Source organism: Nicotiana tomentosiformis, unplaced genomic scaffold (assembly GCF_000390325.3).
Source record: "Nicotiana tomentosiformis unplaced genomic scaffold, ASM39032v3 Un00156, whole genome shotgun sequence".
NCBI classification, from domain to species: domain Eukaryota; kingdom Viridiplantae; phylum Streptophyta; class Magnoliopsida; order Solanales; family Solanaceae; genus Nicotiana; species Nicotiana tomentosiformis.
In genome coordinates, this window is record NW_027174715.1 from 62,253 (window position 1) to 83,171 (window position 20,919).

General features: G+C 36.9%; 2 protein-coding genes across 2 annotated transcripts; one reads left to right on the forward strand and one right to left on the reverse strand.

Moving 5' to 3' along the window:
- Positions 1–11,061: 11,061 nt before the first annotated feature.
- LOC104118462 (uncharacterized) lies at positions 11,062–13,038 on the forward strand. The gene is made up of 2 exons (XM_009629697.4): positions 11,062–11,387; positions 11,497–13,038. Exons 1-2 carry the CDS (start codon positions 11,194–11,196, stop codon positions 12,779–12,781), a joined length of 1,479 nt encoding a protein of 492 aa, XP_009627992.1. The 5' UTR covers positions 11,062–11,193; the 3' UTR covers positions 12,782–13,038.
- A 307-nt stretch (positions 13,039–13,345) lies between these two features.
- Positions 13,346–14,857, reverse strand: LOC104118461 (1-aminocyclopropane-1-carboxylate oxidase 1). Its single transcript, XM_009629696.4, has 3 exons — positions 14,699–14,857; positions 14,395–14,618; positions 13,346–14,225 (listed from the first exon to the last, which is right to left on the reverse strand). The coding sequence occupies exons 1-3, from the start codon at positions 14,798–14,800 to the stop codon at positions 13,646–13,648; spliced, it is 906 nt and encodes a 301-aa protein (XP_009627991.1). The 5' UTR covers positions 14,801–14,857; the 3' UTR covers positions 13,346–13,645.
- Between the last annotated feature and the right edge of the window lie 6,062 nt (positions 14,858–20,919).

A 20,919-nucleotide genomic window follows, 5' to 3' on the forward strand; every position in this document is an offset into this window, starting at 1 on the left:
TCCAAGAAATTCTGGAGTCATTCAACTTCTTCACTGGCTTTATCTAAGGCTATGAATTCAGCCTCCATTGTAGAGTGGGCAATACATGTTTGTTTGGACGACTTCCAAGATACCGCTCCTCCACCAATAGTGAATACATATCCACTCGTGGACTTAGAATCAGTTGAACCGGTGATCCAATTTGCATCACAGTATCCCTCAATCACCGCAGGGAATTTACTGTAGTGCAAGTCAAAGTTCTGGGTATGTTCTAAATATCCCAAAACTCGTTTCATTGCCATCCAATGAGATTGGCCTGGATTGCTCGTATATCGACTCAGTTTACTTATAGCACAAGCTATATCTGGTCGTGTACAATTCATGATATACATTAAGCATCCCAACACACGAGCATAATCCAATTGTGATATGCTTTGGCCTTTATTCTTTGCTAATGCAAGATTCACGTCAATTGGAGTCTTTGCAACTTTAAAGCCCAAGTGCTTGAATTTTTCAAGTACTGTCTTAATATAATGAGATTGTGACAATGCCAGACCTTGAGAAGTCTTATGGATCTTAATTCCCAGAATTAAATCAGCAACTCCCAAGTCTTTCATATCAAACTTGCTATTGAGCATACGCTTAGTAGCATTTATGTTGGCAATGTCATTACTCATTATCAGCATATCATCCACATATAGGCAAACAATGACTATGTGATTTGGAACATTTTTAATGTACACATATTTATCACATTCATTTATCTTAAAACCATTTTTCAACATTTATCTGGCAGATCAGGAACATCTTCCTTGATGAACTTCTGTAGACATAACGTAATTAAGTAGAAGAACATCTTCTGCTACCAGCGCTTGAAATCAATCCCGGAAAATTTTTCGGGTTTTTCTGCCAGTGCCAACGCCGGTGTTCGGCTTGTCGATGCGTTGGCAGTCACCATCGGAATAGCTTGGTTTTCGCTTTCAGTCGTCATTTTTTCTGTAAAAGAATGACACAAAGAAACGTTTAATACACGTTTTCAAACTGGAGTAAAAATCACGTAGATTTTAATCTCCAACAAACCGCCACGAAGGCTTTACTCTCCAATACGGGAGTACACAAAACCACAAAGGTTTTTGTTTGCAGAATAATAAGAATAACACAAATACAGAAATAAATATTAAATTCCTTAAGATTGTTAGTCCCGCCAATATTGCTGTATTTGTAAATAATAATTCTATAAAATATAAGTTATCGTAATGAAACAGCAATTAATTCGAGCTCACTGAATTCACAGTGTTTCCTTAAAGAATTTAATCCCCTCCTAGTACCCAAGGTAATGGATTATTTCCTCCCAGGATAGAACGAATCACACACTGGTGTAGCGGTACTTCAAACCCCAGTGTTTCAGCGAACACAAAGTTCGGTAGCAAATCACACTTACAGTTGCTTTGTTTGAAGTTAAAACAATGCAGAACGAAGGAGTAGAAACTCAGAAAATCGTATGGAAATGCTGAGAGGAAGGAGTGCAATGTATAGCCAAATCAGTTGAGCGATTTCAGTCTTGTGTATTGTGTATTGTGTGTGTCTTTCTTCAACAGCAGCCAGTGTTGAAGAAGAACAATCGTCCACCCTCCATGGTGGATCAAACATTAGCTTGTTTGTGGAGCAAGCACATTCATGGTGAGAAGAGCATTAGGCGGCTGCCTTGTGGTCAATACACAGATTGGAAAATATCCGTTACAAATGCGGATAATCTTACGTTAATATTTACTATTAACAAATAAATTTGGTCCAAAAAATTAATCAATCAATCGATCATTTGACCGAATCCGAATCCGAATAAGAAGCCGAAGCCGTAGCCGTAGCCGAAGCCGAGCCGAGCGAGCGAGCGACGACGACGGCGCGAGGCTTGCTTTCTTCTTACCTCTTTAAGAGCTACAAGAAGATCAATTATATATATACCCACCAAAAATCTTTTTCTCTTCCAAAATGGGACAATGTCTCATTGTCAAGAGGGAAAAACTTAAAATTTTACTCAAAATTTTTATTTTCCCTCCATTACCCATTTACCCTCATTTTAAGACTATTTCATCTTAAAAACAAAAAAACCTCAACAATCCCCCGCATGAATGGGGAATGGCTATATCACGGAAGTATGCATGAAAAAACTGTGTGATTTACAAGCAAGGATTAATCGCATCTGGATAAGTAGGTTTCTCTTTGAACTTTCCGTAGTAAACTTATGTCGGATATACTCGGTCAATCGGTAGATTTGATATCTTTGAACCGTCGATCTTTAGTGTATACCTAGACTACCATAAGTCACACAATCAACCCATAACCGTCTTTGGTTCTCATTGTTGTGTTCGTTTCAGCCATGAACACCGCCTGATTTCATAAGTGCGTAGAGAACTGGCCTTACAAAGTTCTCCTTGAAGCGGCTAACACTTCACACTTACATAGGTGATTCCTAAACGTGTCATCCTGTAGATACACTTTTTGATATACCCCGTATCAAATTTAGAAATCATTAAAAAGCCTTAATGATTTATCCTTGGTACTGAATATTGTCTCATCACGAGAACAGACTAAAATTTTATTTGACAATGTTGAACCGTCATTAATGACTTTGTTTGATCTCCTTGAACCTAGATCTTGGGATCTCCAGTCTTCTAGGTAGAGTTTCCGCCACAATGACTTGTTCTCGGCCATAGCCCCATTCCCCTTGATGATTTCTCAACTACCTCTCTAGTTAGGCCTTTTGTAAGTGGATCCGACATATTATCACTTGACTTTACATAGTCAATCGTGATAATTCCTCTAGAGAGTAATTGCCTAACGGTTTTATGTCTTCGTCGTATATGACGAGATTTACCGTTATACATAACGCTCCCAGCCCTTCCAATTGTCGCTTGACTATCACAATGTATGCATATTGGTGCCAACGGTTTGGGCCAAAATGGAATGTCTTCCAAGAAATTCTGGAGTCATTCAGCTTCTTCACTGGCTTTATCTAAGGCTATGAATTCAGCCTCCATTGTAGAGTGGGCAATACATGTTTGTTTGGACGACTTCCAAGATACCGCTCCTCTACCAATAGTGAATACATATCCACTCGTGGACTTAGAATCAGTTGAACCGGTGATCCAATTTGCATCACAGTATCCCTCAATTACCGCAGGGAATTTACTGTAGTGCAAGTCAAAGTTCTGGGTATGTTCTAAATATCCCAAAACTCGTTTCATTGCCATCCAATGAGATTGGCCTGGATTGCTCGTATATCGACTCAGTTTACTTATAGCACAAGCTATATCTGGTCGTGTACAATTCATGATATACATTAAGCATCCCAACACACGAGCATAATCCAATTGTGATATGCTTTGGCCTTTATTCTTTGCTAATGCAAGATTCACGTCAATTGGAGTCTTTGCAACTTTAAAGCCCAAGTGCTTGAATTTTTCAAGTACTGTCTTAATATAATGAGATTGTGACAATGCCAGACCTTGAGAAGTCTTATGGATCTTAATTCCCAGAATTAAATCAGCAACTCCCAAGTCTTTCATATCAAACTTGCTATTGAGCATACGCTTAGTAGCATTTATGTTGGCAATGTCATTACTCATTATCACCATATCATCCACATATAGGCAAACAATGACTATGTGATTTGGAACATTTTTAATGTACACATATTTATCACATTCATTTATCTTAAAACCATTTTTCAACATTTATCTGGCAGATCAGGAACATCTTCCTTGATGAACTTCTGTAGACATAACGTAATTAAGTAGAAGAACATCTTCTGCTACCAGCGCTTGAAATCAATCCCGGAAAATTTTTCGGGTTTTTCTGCCGGTGCCAACGCCGGTGTTCGGCTTGTCGATGCGTTGGCAGTCACCATCGGAATAGCTTGGTTTTCGCTTTCAGTCGTCATTTTTTCTGTAAAAGAATGACACAAAGAAACGTTTAATACACGTTTTCAAACTGGAGTAAAAATCACGTAGATTTTAATCTCCAACAAACTGCCACGAAGGCTTTACTCTCCAATACGGGAGTACACAAAACCACAAAGGTTTTTGTTTGCAGAATAATAAGAATAACACAAATACAGAAATAAATATTAAATTCCTTAAGATTGTTAGTCCCGCCAATATTGCTGTATTTGTAAATAATAATTCTATAAAATATAAGTTATCGTAATGAAACAGCAATTAATTCGAGCCCACTGAATTCACAGTGTTTCCTTGAAGAATTTAATCTCCTCCTAGTACCCAAGGTAATGGATTATTTCCTCCCAGGATAGAACGAATCACACACTGGTGTAGCGGTACTTCAAACCCCAGTGTTTCAGCGAACACAAAGTTCGGTAGCAAATCACACTTACAGTTGCTTTGTTTGAAGTTAAAACAATGCAGAACGAAGGAGTAGAAACTCAGAAAATCGTATGGAAATGCTGAGAGGAAGGAGTGCAATGTATAGCCAAATCAGTTGAGCGATTTCAGTCTTGTGTATTATGTATTGTGTGTGTCTTTCTTCAACAGCAGCCAGTGTTGAAGAAGAACAATCGTCCACCCTCCATGGTGGATCAAACATTAGCTTGTTTGTGGAGCAAGCACATTCATGGTGAGAAGAGCATTAGGCGGCTGCCTTGTGGTCAATACACAGATTGGAAAATATCCGTTACAAATGCGGATAATCTTACGTTAATATTTACTATTAACAAATAAATTTGGTCCAAAAAATTAATCAATCAATCGATCATTTGACCGAATCCGAATCCGAATAAGAAGCCGAAGCCGTAGCCGTAGCCGAAGCCGAGCCGAGCGAGCGAGCGACGACGACGGCGACGGCGCGAGGCTTGCTTTCTTCTTACCTCTTTAAGAGCTACAAGAAGATCAATTATATATATACCCACCAAAAATCTTTTTCTCTTCCAAAATGGGACAATGTCTCATTGTCAAGAGGGAAAAACTTAAAATTTTACTCAAAATTTTTATTTTCCCTCCATTACCCATTTACCCTCATTTTAAGACTATTTCATCTTAAAAACAAAAAAACCTCAACAATCCCCCGCATGAATGGGGAATGGCTATATCACGGAAGTATGCATGAAAAAACTGTGTGATTTACAAGCAAGGATTAATCGCATCTGGATAAGTAGGTTTCTCTTTGAACTTTCCGTAGTAAACTTATGTCGGATATACTCGGTCAATCGGTAGATTTGATATCTTTGAACCGTCGATCTTTAGTGTATACCTAGACTACCATAAGTCACACAATCAACCCATAACCGTCTTTGGTTCTCATTGTTGTGTTCGTTTCAGCCATGAACACCGCCTGATTTCATAAGTGCGTAGAGAACTGGCCTTACAAAGTTCTCCTTGAAGCGGCTAACACTTCACACTTACATAGGTGATTCCTAAACGTGTCATCCTGTAGATACACATTTTGATATACCCCGTATCAAATTTAGAAATCATTAAAAAGCCTTAATGATTTATCCTTGGTACTGAACATTGTCTCATCACGAGAACGGACTAAAATTTTATTTGACAATGTTGAACCGTCATTAATGACTTTGTTTGATCTCCTTGAACCTAGATCTTGAGATCTCCAGTCTTCTAGGTAGAGTTACCGCCACAATGACTTGTTCTCGGCCATAGCCCCATTCCCCTTGATGATTTCTCAACTACCTCTCTAGTTAGGCCTTTTGTAAGTGGATCCGACACATTATCACTTGACTTTACATAGTCAATCGTGATAATTCCTCTAGAGAGTAATTGCCTAACGGTTTTATGTCTTCGTCGTATATGACGAGATTTACCGTTATACATAACGCTCCCAGCCCTTCCAATTGCCGCTTGACTATCACAATGTATGCATATTGGTGCCAACGGTTTGGGCCAAAATGGAATGTCTTCCAAGAAATTTCGGAGCCATTCAGCTTCTTCACCGGCTTTATCTAAGGCTATGAATTCAGCCTCCATTGTAGAGCGGGCAATACATGTTTGTTTGGACGACTTCCAAGATACCGCTCCTCCACCAATAGTGAATACATATCCACTCATGGACTTAGAATCAGTTGAACCGGTAATCCAATTTGCATCACAGTATCCCTCAATCACCGCAGGGAATTTACTGTACTGCAAGTCAAAGTTCTGGGTATATTCTAAATATCCCAAAACTCGTTTCATTGCCATCCAATGAGATTGGCCTGGATTGCTCGTATATCGACTCAGTTTACTTATAGCACAAGCTATATCTGGTCGTGTACAATTCATGATATACATTAAGCATCCCAACACACGAGCATAATCCAATTGTGATATGCTTTGGCCTTTATTCTTTGCTAATGCAAGATTCACGTCAATTGGAGTCTTTGCAACTTTAAAGCCCAAGTGCTTGAATTTTTCAAGTACTGTCTTAATATAATGAGATTGTGACAATGCCAGACCTTGAGAAGTCTTATGGATCTTAATTCTCAGAATTAAATCAGCAACTCCCAAGTCTTTTATATCAAACTTGCTATTGAGCATACGCTTAGTAGCATTTATGTTGGCAATGTCATTACTCATTATCAACATATCATCCACATATAGGAAAACAATGACTATGTGATTTGGAACATTTTTAATGTACACACATTTATCACATTCATTTATCTTAAGACCATTTTACAACATTTATCTGGCAGATCAGGAACATCTTCCTTGATGAACTTCTGTAGACATAACGTAGTTAAGTAGAAGAACATCTTCTGCTGCCAGCGCTTGAAATCAATCCCGAAAATTTTTCCGGGTTTTTCTGCCGGTGCCAACGCCGGTGTTTGGCTTGTCGATGCGTTGGCAGTCACCATCGGAATAGCTTGGTTTTTGCTTTCAGTCGTCATTTTTTCTGTAAAAGAATGACACAAAGAAACGTTTAATACACATTTTCAAACTCGAGTAAAAATCACGTAGATTTTAATCTCCAACAAACCGCCACGAAGGCTTTACTCTCCAAAACGGGAGTACACAAAACCACAAAGGTTTTAGTTTGCAGAATAATAAGAATAATACAAATACAGAAATAAATATTAAATTCCTTAAGATTGTTAGTCCCGCCAATATTGCTGTATTTGTAAATAATAATTCTGCAAAATATAAGTTATCGTAATGAAACAGTAACTAATTCGAGCCCACTGAATTCACAGTGTTTCCTTAAGGAATTTAATCCCCTCCTAGTACCCAAGGTAATGGATTATTTCCTCCCAGGATAGAACGAATCACACACTGGTGTAGCGGTACTTCAAACCCCAATGTTTCAGCGAACACAAAGTTTGGTAGCAAATCACACTTACAGTTGCTTTGTTTGAAGTTAAAACAATGCAGAACGAAGGAGTAGAAACTCAGAAAATCGTATGGAAATGCTGAGAGGAAGGAGTGCAATGTATAGCCAAATCAGTTGAGCGATTTCAGTCTTGTGTATTGTGTATTGTGTGTGTCTTTCTTCAACAGCAACCAGTGTTGAAGAAGAACAATCGTCCACCCTCCATGGTGGATCAAACATTAGCTTGTTTGTGGAGCAAGCACATTCATGGTGGGAAGAGCATTAGACGGCTGCCTTGTGGTCAATACACGGATTGGAAAATATCCGTTACAAATGCGGATAATCTTACGTTAATATTTACTATTAACTATTAAATTTGGTCCAAAAAATTAATCAATCAATCGATCATCTGACCAAATCTGAATCCGAATTCGAATCCGAATCCGAAGCCGAAGCCGAAGCCGATGCCGAGCCGAGCGAGCGACGACGACGACGGCGCAAGGCTTGCTTTCTTCTTAACTCTTTAAGAGCTACAAGAAGAGCAATTATATATATACCCACCAAAAATCTTTACCCCTTCCAATATGGGACAATGTATCATTGTCAAGAGGGGGAAACTTAAAATTTTACTCAAAAATTTTATTTTCCCTCCATTTACCATTCACCCTCATTTTAAGACTATTTCGTCTTAAAAACAAAAAAACCTCAAAAATTCCCTACATGAATGGGGAATGGCTATATCACAGAAGTATGCATGAAAAAACTGTGTGATTTACAAGCAAGTATTAATCGCATCTGGATAAGTAGGTTTCCCTTTGAACTTTCCGTAGTAAACTTATGTCGGATATGCTCGGTCAATCGGTAGATTTGATATATTTGAACCGTCGATCTTTGGTGTATACCTAGACAACCATAAGTCACACAATCAACCCATAACCGTCTTTGGTTCTCATTGTTGTGTTCGTTTCAGCCATGAACACCGCCTGATTTCATAAGTGCGTAGAGAACTGGCCTTACAAAGTTCTCCTTGAAGCGGCTAACACTTCACACTTACATAGGTGATTCCTAAACGTGTCATCCTGTAGATACACATTTTGATATACCCCGTATCAAATTTAGAAATTATTAAAAAGCCTTAATGTTTTATCCTTGGTACTGAACATTGTCTTATCACGAGAATGGACTAAAATTTTATTTGACAATGTTGAACCGTCATTAATGACTTTGTTTGATCTCCTCGAACCTAGATCTTGGGATCTCCAGTCTTCTAGGTAGAGTTACCGCCACAATGACTTGTTCTCGGCCATAGCCCCATTCCCCTTGATGATTTCTCAACTACCTCTCTAGTTAGGCCTTTTGTAAGTGGATCCGACATATTATCACTTGACTTTACATAGTCAATCGTGATAATTCCTCTAGAGAGTAATTGCCTAACGGTTTTATGTCTTCGTCGTATATGACGAGATTTACCGTTATACATAACGCTCCCAGCCCTTCCAATTGCCGCTTGACTATCACAATGTATGCATATTGGTGCCAACGGTTTGGGCCAAAATGGAATGTCTTCCAAGAAATTCCGGAGCCATTCAGCTTCTTCACCGGCTTTATCTAAGGCTATGAATTCAGCCTCCATTGTAGAGCGGGCAATACATGTTTGTTTGGACGACTTCCAAGATACCGCTCCTCCACCAATAGTGAATACATATCCACTCGTGGACTTAGAATCAGTTGAACCGGTGATCCAATTTGCATCACAGTATCCCTCAATCACCGCAGGGAATTTACTGTACTGCAATTCAAAGTTTTGGGTATGTTCTAAATATCCCAAAACTCGTTTCATTGCCATCCAATGAGATTGGCCTGGATTGCTCGTATATCGACTCAGTTTACTTATAGCACAAGCTATATCTGGTCGTGTACAATTCATGATATACATTAAGCATCCCAACACACGAGCATAATCCAATTGTGATATGCTTTGGCCTTTATTCTTTGCTAATGCAAGATTCACGTCAATTGGAGTCTTTGCAACTTTAAAGCCCAAGTGCTTGAATTTTTCAAGTACTGTCTTAATATAATGAGATTGTGACAATGCCAGACCTTGAGAAGTCTTATGGATCTTAATTCCCAGAATTAAATCAGCAACTCCCAAGTTTTTCATATCAAACTTGCTATTGAGCATACGCTTAGTAGCATTTATGTTGGCAATGTCATTACTCATTATCAGCATATCATCCACATATAGGCAAATAATGACTATGTGATTTGGAACATTTTTAATGTACACACATTTATCACATTCATTTATCTTAAAACCATTTTACAATATTTATCTGGCAGATCAGGAACATCTTCCTTGATGAACTTCTGTAGACATAATGTAGTTAAGTAGAAGAACATCTTCTGCTGCCAGCGCTTGAAATCAATCCCGAAAAATTTTCTGAATTTTTCTGCCGGTGCCAACGCCGGTGTTCGGCTTGTCGATGCGTTGGCAGTCACCATCGGAATAGCTTGATTTTCGCTTTCAGTCGTCATTTTTTCTGTAAAAGAATGACACAAAGAAACGTTTAATACACGTTTTCAAACTGAAGTAAAAATCACGTAGATTTTAATCTCCAACAAACCGCCACGAAGGCTTTACTCTCCAAAACGGGAGTACACAAAACCACAAAGGTTTTAGTTTGCAGAATAATAAGAATAACACAAATATAGAAATAAATATTAAATTCCTTAAGAATGTTAGTTTCGCCAATATTGCTATATTTGTAAATAATAATTCTGCAAAATATAAGTTATCGTAATGAAACAGTAATTAATTCGAGCCCACTGAATTCATAGTGTTTCCTTAAGGAATTTAATCCCCTCCTAGTACCCAAGGTAATGGATTATTTCCTCCCAAGATAGAACGAATCACATACTGGTGTAGCGGTACTTCAAACCCCAGTGTTTCAGCGAACACAAAGTTCGGTAGCAAATCACACTTATAGTTGCTTTATTTGAAGTTAAAACAATGCAGAACGAAGGAGTAGAAACTCAGAAAATCGTATGGAAATGCTGAGAGGAAGGAGTGCAATGTATAGCCAAATCAGTTGAGCGATTTCAGTCTTGTGTATTGTGTATTGTGTGTGTCTTTCTTCAACAGCAACCAGTGTTGAAGAAGAACAATCGTCCACCCTCCATGGTGGATCAAGCATTAGCTTGTTTGTGGAGCAAGCACACTCATGGTGGGAAGAGCATTAGGCGGCTGCCTTGTGGTCAATACACGGATTGAAAAATATCTGTTACAAATGCGGATAATCTTACGTTAATATTTACTATTAACAAATAAATTTGGTCCAAAAAATTAATCAATCAATCGATCCGAAGCCGAGCGACGACGACGACGACGACGACGACGGCGCGATGCTTGCTTTCTTCTTAACTCTTTAAGAGCTACAAGAAGAGCAATTATATATATACCCACCAAAAATCTTTTCCTCTTACAATATGGGACAATGTCTCATTGTCAAGAGGGGGAAACTTAAAATTTTACTCAAAAAATTTATTTTCCCTCAATTTCCCATTCACCCTCATTTTAAGACTATTTCATCTTAAAAACAAAAAAACCTCAACTATATATATATCAATATTTGTAGATACATAATCCTCACATACATTTGTGTTTTAATTATAATAGAAGTATGATCAATCTATAGACTTAAAACTGGAATTCCAGCAAGTTTAAAACTTATTCCCGCATTTTGTATGAGCTCTTTTAATACCTGTATGATGGAGTTACGAGTTGGGTTTAGAAGCTGAGGGGGTATTTACGTTATCAAGAATATTCACACCCAAAAATAGCCCCTTTTTTCGCCAGAATCTCCAGTGTGCGCGGCTCCCTCCGACTTTTTTTTTCAGCAAATGGAATGTTGGGTACCATTGTTTCAGATATTCTTGAACTCCCCTTGTCCTGAAACCGAAGCATCTCTATGGTTACAACAATATTTCAACCAATCTGGCCCCACTACCATTTCAACAACCTCCTTCCTTTCACTCCTCACCAAACCTACCGATATCACCATCACCGGTTCCTCTTCCCCATCTCTCACAAAACGGTAATTTTGTACTCGATTTTACCTTTGGAGCTTAAAATTGAAGTTTACTTGTTTAACAGTTTAATTTAATGTAAATTGAACAAAGATGAATTGGTGTTTGTGTTGGCAGGGTTATGTGGATACAGACTCTACCAAATGCAGTTCAAACTCGTATTTTATCATTTCTACTTTATGATAGCCGGAGATTTTGTGAAAGAGACTTGTGTCAGCTTGCGGAAACTATGTTGAAAGAAGGTAAAGAGCTTGATTTTTGGGTAAAGCGGGCTGCACATCAACTGCTTGACGTAGTGTCTAGGTCAAACCATGAATGGGTAACTAGCTTGAACTTGGATTCTGAAGAAGAACAAGTGGATGATGAATTTAGTTCATTACCCAATTGGCTTAAGGATGCTGCCAATGACAGTGATTTGATGCTTCCATGGCTGCCTATATCACAGAAACAATTCAACTTGGCGATGCAGTTTAGTAGTTGTGGAGAAAATGATGATCCTTTGAGTGAATTCGAAGAGGGTAAACGACAACTGATGGATGACGTAATGGAGGAGGTTGATGAAGTAAGTGAGGAAGTAGATGACTACTTGAACCCTCAAGTTGAAGAAATGGCTGGGCGCTTGAAAGACCGGTTGTTGTCTCTTCAGTCTACTGCTAAGGCTGTGGAGTTGGCAGGGGAAATTCGGCAGCTTTGTACAGGAGGGGGAAAGTCTTTGGCTGTTTTGAGTATAATTGAACCTTGGAGAGCTGATGATGAGACAGCTGCAGTGTTAATGTCCAATCTTCTCTATGGGAATGAAGATGAACTTGGTTGGCCCAGTCACGTTCTTTGCGCTGTCATTCTTCCCAAGTTGTTGCTTTTGAAAGAACCAGCTTCTCGTACGTCACTAACGGCAGCAATAGAGTACAGTAAAGTTCATCAGAGAGCTGCAGAGTATGCGCTGCTATTGCCGCTGATTCTTAGAATGGAAGGCATAAATAGCCCTATTTGTGATGTAATAACAAAGATAGTTAAAGAATCTTTGCACCCAGGCCATATTTCTGCCTTCTGCCGGAAACTTCTCTGCGACCAGGACAATCTGAAGAAATCCATCTGCCTTCCCTGTCATCAATGCTTAATTGGAAGTAAATTGGTATGGACAGAGTCATTATTTAATTTGATGCAAAATATCCTAAATCATAACATTCATTTGACTCAGGACTCCGTTGATAGACTCGTTCAGTGTGCTTGGGAATCTGCTGACAGGTTTTCAAAGTCTTTGAAATTTGGAAACTTTTTATTATGTTTTGTCACCAAATGTGCTCCTCTGTCGAAGTCTCAAAAATCTTTGCTCTCAGAAGCCACTCAGCGTACTAATACTCTGGTGACAAAATCTGTGTTGTCAAAATTGTCTAGTTTGTAAGTGTCTCTATACCCTGTTAAACAAAGAGCTGTGTAAATACATCATTGTTCTTTAACTTGGACCATTTTTTGGACTTAGTTTCTTTAAGTAGCTACTATGACAATTTTACAACAGGTTTGATAGGAATTAACCTGGTTGTTTATACAGATGGTATTTCTTAATAGTTTTTTACTGAATCACATTGTTGTTTCTTCCGGTTGTAGTTATAATGATATTAATACCCTTATGTCATGCAATACAAGAGAGATGTTCTTCCTTGTCTTGGGCCTGTGTGGGTTGATAAAACTGAGGATGGATGTCTAACAATTAGGTGGACAAACATAACGGTTGGACGGAGGACATGTGAAAGAGAGTCTTATAAACTCTTTCTCTCTCTCCCCATCCCCAGTTTTGTGTTCTTTAAATCTTTTTCAGGAAGGTGTAAGGTTTTTCTCAGATTCACACTAACATAAATAATTTAAAATATTCCGAGTTGACAAAGGGTCTTCAGGAGGAATTTGTCTGTGAGTCTGCATATGGTGCTGTATCTCTTGCTAGATGATAAAATTAAGAGAAGGCAACAGGTAAAAGATTGTTATGCTCTCTGGAGTTGTTTTTCTTTCATTGATACAACCAAAATATTATCATCTTATTTTTGCTCTTCTGCAAGGTCATTGTTCTATAAATAACGACCTTTCAAAGCAATTCTAACTTTGACCTTAAACTTTTAACGAGATCTACATGATAAAGGAAGCTTATATACATTAGCTTCTCTTGAACTATAACCACAAAGAAGGCCCAAACAGAGAGAGGAAAAAACGAAAAAGAGGGCACTCAAATGATAAGTAACAATAGCATAAACTTATTTTTTTCAATGTGAAGACTTCAGTGCCCGTTCGCCAATGTTTTTGCGGACTCAAACCTGGGGCCTTTTTCCGCAAACTTGGTTTTGGAATAAAGATTCAAATAATCCTGAAAGCGGAGATGACAGGGATACAAGAGCTTTGATGCTGGAGAAATGATGGCCTCACCTGCAGGGTTGTAAAAGGTGGCAATGGAAAGTCTGTTCCCATCCTTTTCAGCCATCACTCGGTGTTGAATGCTCTTGTACATCCCATTGCTTAAAATTTCGATTTGATCACCAGTGTTTACAAAAATTCTGTTGTTCTTGGAAGGTGGAATTTTCACCCAATGTCCATCTTTGAAGAATTCCAGACCAGGAACTTTTTCGTCTTGGAGTAAGAGAATGATACCACCAGCATCTGTGTGCTCACGCAATCCCCTGACTAATTCAGGGCGTGGACATTGAGGATATATTGCCACTTTTGTTCCAACAGAAGGACCCTGGCTTCCTGAAAATGCTTCCTTAATGTAACTCTTTTCTAGGCCAAGATTCTCACACATAAGTTCTGAAAGATTTTCTGCAAGTTTGATCAACTGATCAATGTATCCATCTACTGCTTTGCTGCACATATACATGTTCATAGTTCAGATGTAACATTCAATAATGTTAAGAGAAGACTTGTTTCACGGATAGATTGTCAGTGACTTATTCTAAGTGCATGACATATAAGTTGTGTGTGTGCTCATTTGTTGAAGTGTTGAAGCTTTACGCTCTGGTGTTGTTTACTTACCAAAGATCCTTTGAAAGACCTTCAATCTCATAGATGTTAGAACTTGGACGATGCCAAAGAAAGAAGGTGCTTTCCCAGTCTGTGTTGCTGATGCTTTCTTTCTTCTCTAAGCTCATAGGTAGCTCTGATTCATAGAACCGTTGCTTCATATTGGCTTCATAGTGCTGAATCACGAGCTGCTTCACATTGTCCATCAGGTTAGTGTCAATTCCATGGTTCTCTATCTGCATAAATTGAACATTTCTGTTAGTATCAATATCTTAAAAGTGCTACGTCAGAAAAGCAGAAGTACAACATTCATTACCATAAAGAAGCCCCATTTCTCACAAGCGCGATGGAGAAGTGCCATGGTTGCACTTCTATCCTCACCTTCAAGCTTACTAAAGTCGATCACCGGAATCTCCATATTCTTGTTCTAAGTATGAAGGAAAGAAGGTACTTGGCGGACTATATATAGCCATAGGAGTAAAATATTTTTACCCGGTGGGGTTGGTTAAAACAAGCAATTAGATTTGAATAACAGTTGTAACCTCATTGGAAGGAGAAATTATTGGGTGCATTGGGATGAGCAAGGAATAGTATGTGTCCAAATTCACTTCATATCAAAACCATGTGATTATGCTGTTATTTTATGTTTTGACAATCTACAGCCGATTTTGTCTTACAAATAAAGCTTTATTTACTTGAGTTTCTAGGTAAAAAAATATTTCCTGATAGGATGCTTCCATGCCACTAAATTCCTTTCTTTTTCTTCTCTGTATTCTACTGGTCAACTAGGACTTGTTTACATTTTTTTAAGTAATGTTGGAAACTTTACGTACGGTAGTTGGTATTTCCTTAAACTGCAATTCGTTGGTTTGAAGAAACCAGGGGCTGTGAGTGATGGAGATCAATTGCCTTGGCCTAAATTCCAATGGGCGGTTTTGGTTTCAAAACTTTGAATATCTATGCCACTTAGAACAGTTTGCTGATCCAAAATCCCAACTGTATCTTTCTTTGTTAGTCTGTACGATTTCTAGCGTTCACCAGTTGAGTTTGTGTCATTGCTTAGTTGTAGTCTCTTGAAGGCATTGTGATACTTTCTCTGCGTCGTCTGTTCACAATTAATTCAAAATAGGAACCTTGTTTTGTTTAAACCTGGCCTTTGTCTATGACTAATATTTCACTCCCAATTAGGATCCAATGAAAGTGACAAATACAGAATATACTCATCTAGGGACTGTTCTGATTAGATTATGAATCTTTTTTATCCCAACTGACCAATTTTTCCTCAACGAACGACGATTACACCGGGATTTGAGTGTGCATGGCATGGCTCGTTAGTTCAAGTATAATTGCTATAATTTCTTACTTGGCGACTATATTGTCGATATATTGTAATCTTTAGGGACTCGTGGTTTTGTCATCAGGTTTTAACTCAAAAGGTGTCTCAACAGTTGAATTTCTGATCTCATTTTATATGGCTCCTAACTTTCTCCCCATACCGATATGAAATTTGTCTTGAACAAGTTTCACGATAGACCCCTTGCAATCACCAACATTGGTATGTCGTTACATACAATTTTCTTTATATGTCCAAAAAGATTAGTTAAAATCGTTTAGTGTTTCACGGGCCACAAACCTCCGCAGGTCTAGAACCTTGTCGAGGCAATTCAGATTTCAGATAAGATTGCATATATAGGAGAACATTTCGCAGATTAAAATACTTCTAAGAGACAAAGTATGGATGGTTAAAATACAATTTTTGCCGATCTAACTTCCCTATTGGGGGATCTACTTTGCTGATAGATGAAAGGAAGTGCTATGATCTTTCATTTAGGTATTTTAGGGAATAATGATAAACTCTATCAGCTATTACTTATTTTGTCTGGTGTAGATAGAATGACAAAACATAAAATATTGAGGAAACATGAACGAGATACTCCCTCCCTCCCATTTTAATTGTCGCTTTAGCTCAAAATATTATCTCATAATAACTGTCACTTTTGGATTTTAAGGTTAAAGTTGTTAGTTGTTTCCAACTATACCCTTAACACTAAAGGAGTAATGATTCTTTTTAACTCATGTATGGTGAGTGATGAACGTGTGTATCAACCTTCCTTACAATGCACAAGTCGCAAAGAGGTGCACTTTTCTGAGTTTAGCAAATTACAAATCTTCCGGTGAAGCTAAGTATGTGCTTTCTATTTCGTTCAATTCAAACTGCACTTTTTAAATGACAAGCTAAGTTATTAGGTAACTAATATGGAAGTTGGAGTATTATAATGTGCTCTGTTTCCTGGATGTGTCGGAAGTAAGGGAAAAACCTCGCTAGGATGGAGTGTTTAAATCAAATATACTGACATACCATCGTTAAGTGACTTAATGCAACGAGAATATAGATTAATTAATCATGATTAAGTGTTACAAGTGTATGCACAAACATATGTCACGCGTACATTATTTACCGTAAATATCATGTGCTGAGTTTATACTAAATCAATAAATACATAACATGTGTTTTACATACACTTCTCTCAATCAATGACGATTAATTAATATATATTCTCATTTCAGTAATCACCAGGTACGAGCAGAATTTTATTGAAAAATAATAGAGATGAAAGTATTAATCAGAAGAATACTTAATAAATAAATAAATAAATAAATAAATAAGATGTAACAACATGAATAAAAGATAAAGATAGAATTTCATATAGGAAAAACTGTTTCGAGTCGCACTATGGAAGATGTTGTCTTCATAAAAGATTTTCATTACTATTCATGAATAAATAATAAAGCGATATCCGACTTTCAAGATACAAACACTCACGAATAAAATATACTTTTTAGGGGTTGTTTGGTTGAAAAGAAGTTATCATATGATTAATTATCTCGGAATTAATTATTTCATATTTTCATAGGGATGAAAAACACTACAATTTCGGGATAACTAATCTCGAGATTAATTATACCACAATTTTCTCCCAACCAAATATAAGATAAATTTTCTTAAATTTAATCTCGTGATTAATTATTCCTTACCCTTGGTACCAAACGAGCCCTTAAAGTTTATAGAACAGATTTTCACAAAAACTAGGTGTATCCTTTAAATAATAGTTGCCCTATATATTGTCTAAACAAAATACATTCAGTATTCAATTTACATCTAAATAAATACCATCAGTTTTTACTATCATATGTGTAGATTCTGTCTTGCTATTAACGGTCGAGGCATAGGCATGATTGTCACTACGAGTATTGTTTATAATTGCATTGGGAAAGATCTAAAATCTAGATCCAAAGAAAAAAAGGTAAGATCTTGAAGTTTTAAACGTAATACTTTAATAGAAAGTCGTTGAAATTAGATCTTCGGTTGAACCTATAGCAAAGATACATGCTTATCATCTTAAAATAACCTGACTTCATTTCTCTTGGGAATAAGATGATCGGTTTTATTTTAAATGAATTTTCGAAGAATTAATATAAATTTGTGAATCAATTATTTGATAGAGAGATTATTTTATGTTTTAGCTAAATTGCGCAGTTCCTTCTGTATTCTCTCCCAAAGACATTCCATCTCCAATTTTTTTTATCTTTATCTAACAGTCACTCTTGAAAAATGAATATTAATAAAGCTGGTAAAGTAAAAGAATAAATTACCAAAAAGAAGTAATAGAATAAAGTTGAAAATGCCTTGCAAAATTTGTTGTGTTATAAAATAAAGACTATAAAAGAAATAAACTGAAGACAAGTATAGAGGGAGATTGATATTTTATTCAACTTTCAAAGTTATGTTCATAATGAACTGAAAAATCCTCTATTTATAGAAGAAAGGAAGCAGCTGCGAGGCTTTTCTTTAGTTGCTTGTAAGTTGTCTGCATGAACTGCTTGCAACCTGCCTGTTTAATAAGAAGCTGCTACAAATCATTTCATTAAGTTTCTTGCAACCTGTCTGCATCAGTTGCTTGTAAGTTGTCTGCATGAGCTGCTTGCAACCTGCCTGTTTAATAAGAAGCTGCTGCAAATCATTTCATTGAGTTGCTTGCAACCTGCCTGCATCAGCTGCTTGTAAATAAATTTCAACAGAGTACTAAACGGATAATCTTCTTTAGGAAGATTATCTATAGCGGAGTAATGAATGGATATCCACAATATAATATTTTCATAACATTCCCCCTTGGATGTTCATTAAAAGATAATGTACCTCGTTAAAACCTTATTAGAAAAAATCCAGTGGGAAAAAACCTAGTAAAGGAAAAAGAGTACACATATTTAGTAATATGCATTTCTAGATGCCTCATTAAAAATCTTACAAGAAAAACACCATAGAAAAAAACCTTAGTAAGGAAAAAAGAGTACAATGCGTATTTTACTCCCCCTGATGAAAACCTTATTTCAAATATTTGAGTCTCCGCATTCCAATCTTGTATACCATCTTCTCAAAAGTTGAAGTTGGCAAAGACTTAGTGAACAAATCTGCCGGATTGTCACTTGAACGGATTTATTGCACCAATGTCACCATTTTTCTGAAGATCATGTGTAGAATAATTTTGGTGAAATGTGCTTCATTCTATCTCCTTTTATAAATCCTCCCTTTCATTGGGTTATGCATGCATCATTGTCTTCGTATAAAATTGTGGATCTTTTATCACATTCCGAGCCACATTTTTCTCGAATGAAATGAATTACTGATCTCAACCATACGCATTCCCCACATGCTTCATGAATAGCTATTATCTCAGCATGATTTGAAGAAGTAGCAACAATAGATTGATTTGTAGAGCGCCATGATATGATAGTATCTCCACATGTAAACACGTACCCGATTTGAGATCGAGCTTTATATGGATCAGATAAATAACTTGCATCTGCATAACCAACAAGATCTGCACTACCTTTATTAGCATAAAACAAACTCATATCAAGAGTTCCCTTTAAATATCGCAATATATGCTTAATCACATTCAATGTCTTCGTGTAGGAGAAAAGTTATATCTTACTAGTAAATTAACAGAAAATGCTATGTCAGGCCTTGTAGCATTAGCAAGATTCATAAGTGCACCAATTGCACAGATAGGGTGTTTCGGGACCAAGGAGTTCCTCATCCTCTTCTGGAGGTCGGAACGGGTCCTTATTCACTTCAAGTGGTCGAACAATCATTGGTGTACTCAATGGGTGCGCTTTATCCATGTAAAAGGGTTTTAAGACCCTTTATGTATAGGCAGATTGATGGATAAATATCACGTATGCTAAATGTTGAATTTGCAGACCAAGACAAAGTTTTGTCTTTCCAAGATCTTTCATCTCAAATTCTTTCTTAAGATATTCAATTGCCTTTTGGAGCTCTTCTGGAGTTCCAACAAAATTTATGTCATCAACATAAACAGCAAGTATAACAAATTCTGATGCCATTTTCTTTATAAAAATACATGGATAAATAACATCATTTATGTAACTTTCTTTCAACAAATATTCACTAAGGCGATTATACCACATGCGCCCATATTGCTTTAAACCGTACAAAGATCTTTGTAATCTGATTGAATACATTTCCTGAGATTTTGAATTTACTTCGGGCATTTTAAATCCTTCAGGGATCTTCATATAGAATTAATCAAATGAGCCATATAGGTTATGACTTACATTTAAATGGCATGACATCTTCAGGTGTCTGGACTATATGTATGATCCTCACAATCTTTTACAATATTGTGCACTATATTGAATCAAATATATCGTCGACGATCATTTCGTATCAGTTCGCAAGCGATACAACTTGTTGAGATCTCATCACTTTCTTTATTTTTAGGTACCTAAACGTCTTCTGGAGTTTCATGAAATGTTATGTCGTGGGCTCTTCCAGAGCTTATTTTCTCCTTATTATAATCATTTTGATCATTTGCTCCTATTATTTTCAAGGATTGTTACCTTTGGAACCAATTGGTCTACCACGCTTTATGCGTACAATAAACTCTATCTTTCAGGGACTTTAATTTTAATAGGAGTATTTGCAGCGGAAATATGATATTTAATTTTGGATCAGCAAATGCTTATGGCATTTGACTTGAATTATCTTCTAAGCGAGGATCATATTAATGATAATTCGATTCATATAGCATATTTTCCAGATATTTTATTCCATCCCCCAAATGTTAGAAAAACTAACTCATATCCCAAATCTTCATTGGAAAACATATCTTTGTGCATTGTGGTAGAGAAATTAATCATATACCACACATCAAAAGTTATTAGATAGTAAAAATATTTGGCTTTTGATCCTAAACCAATTGTGAGGGGAGGACTTATTATATTTTGTTGGTCTGATGCATACAAGTGTTGTTGTATGCAATTTAGAAAATCTTAGACCAACACATGAGGCTTTGTTCTCATAAGCAATAGTTTAGCCATTAATATGAGGTATTCATTGCTAAACTAGTTTGGATATAAACCAGCATCATCAAGATGAACTATCTTGATTTCATAATCTAAAAATTGTGCTCTTAATTGAGAAAGACAATTTCAAATGCAAAATTATAGGTTGAC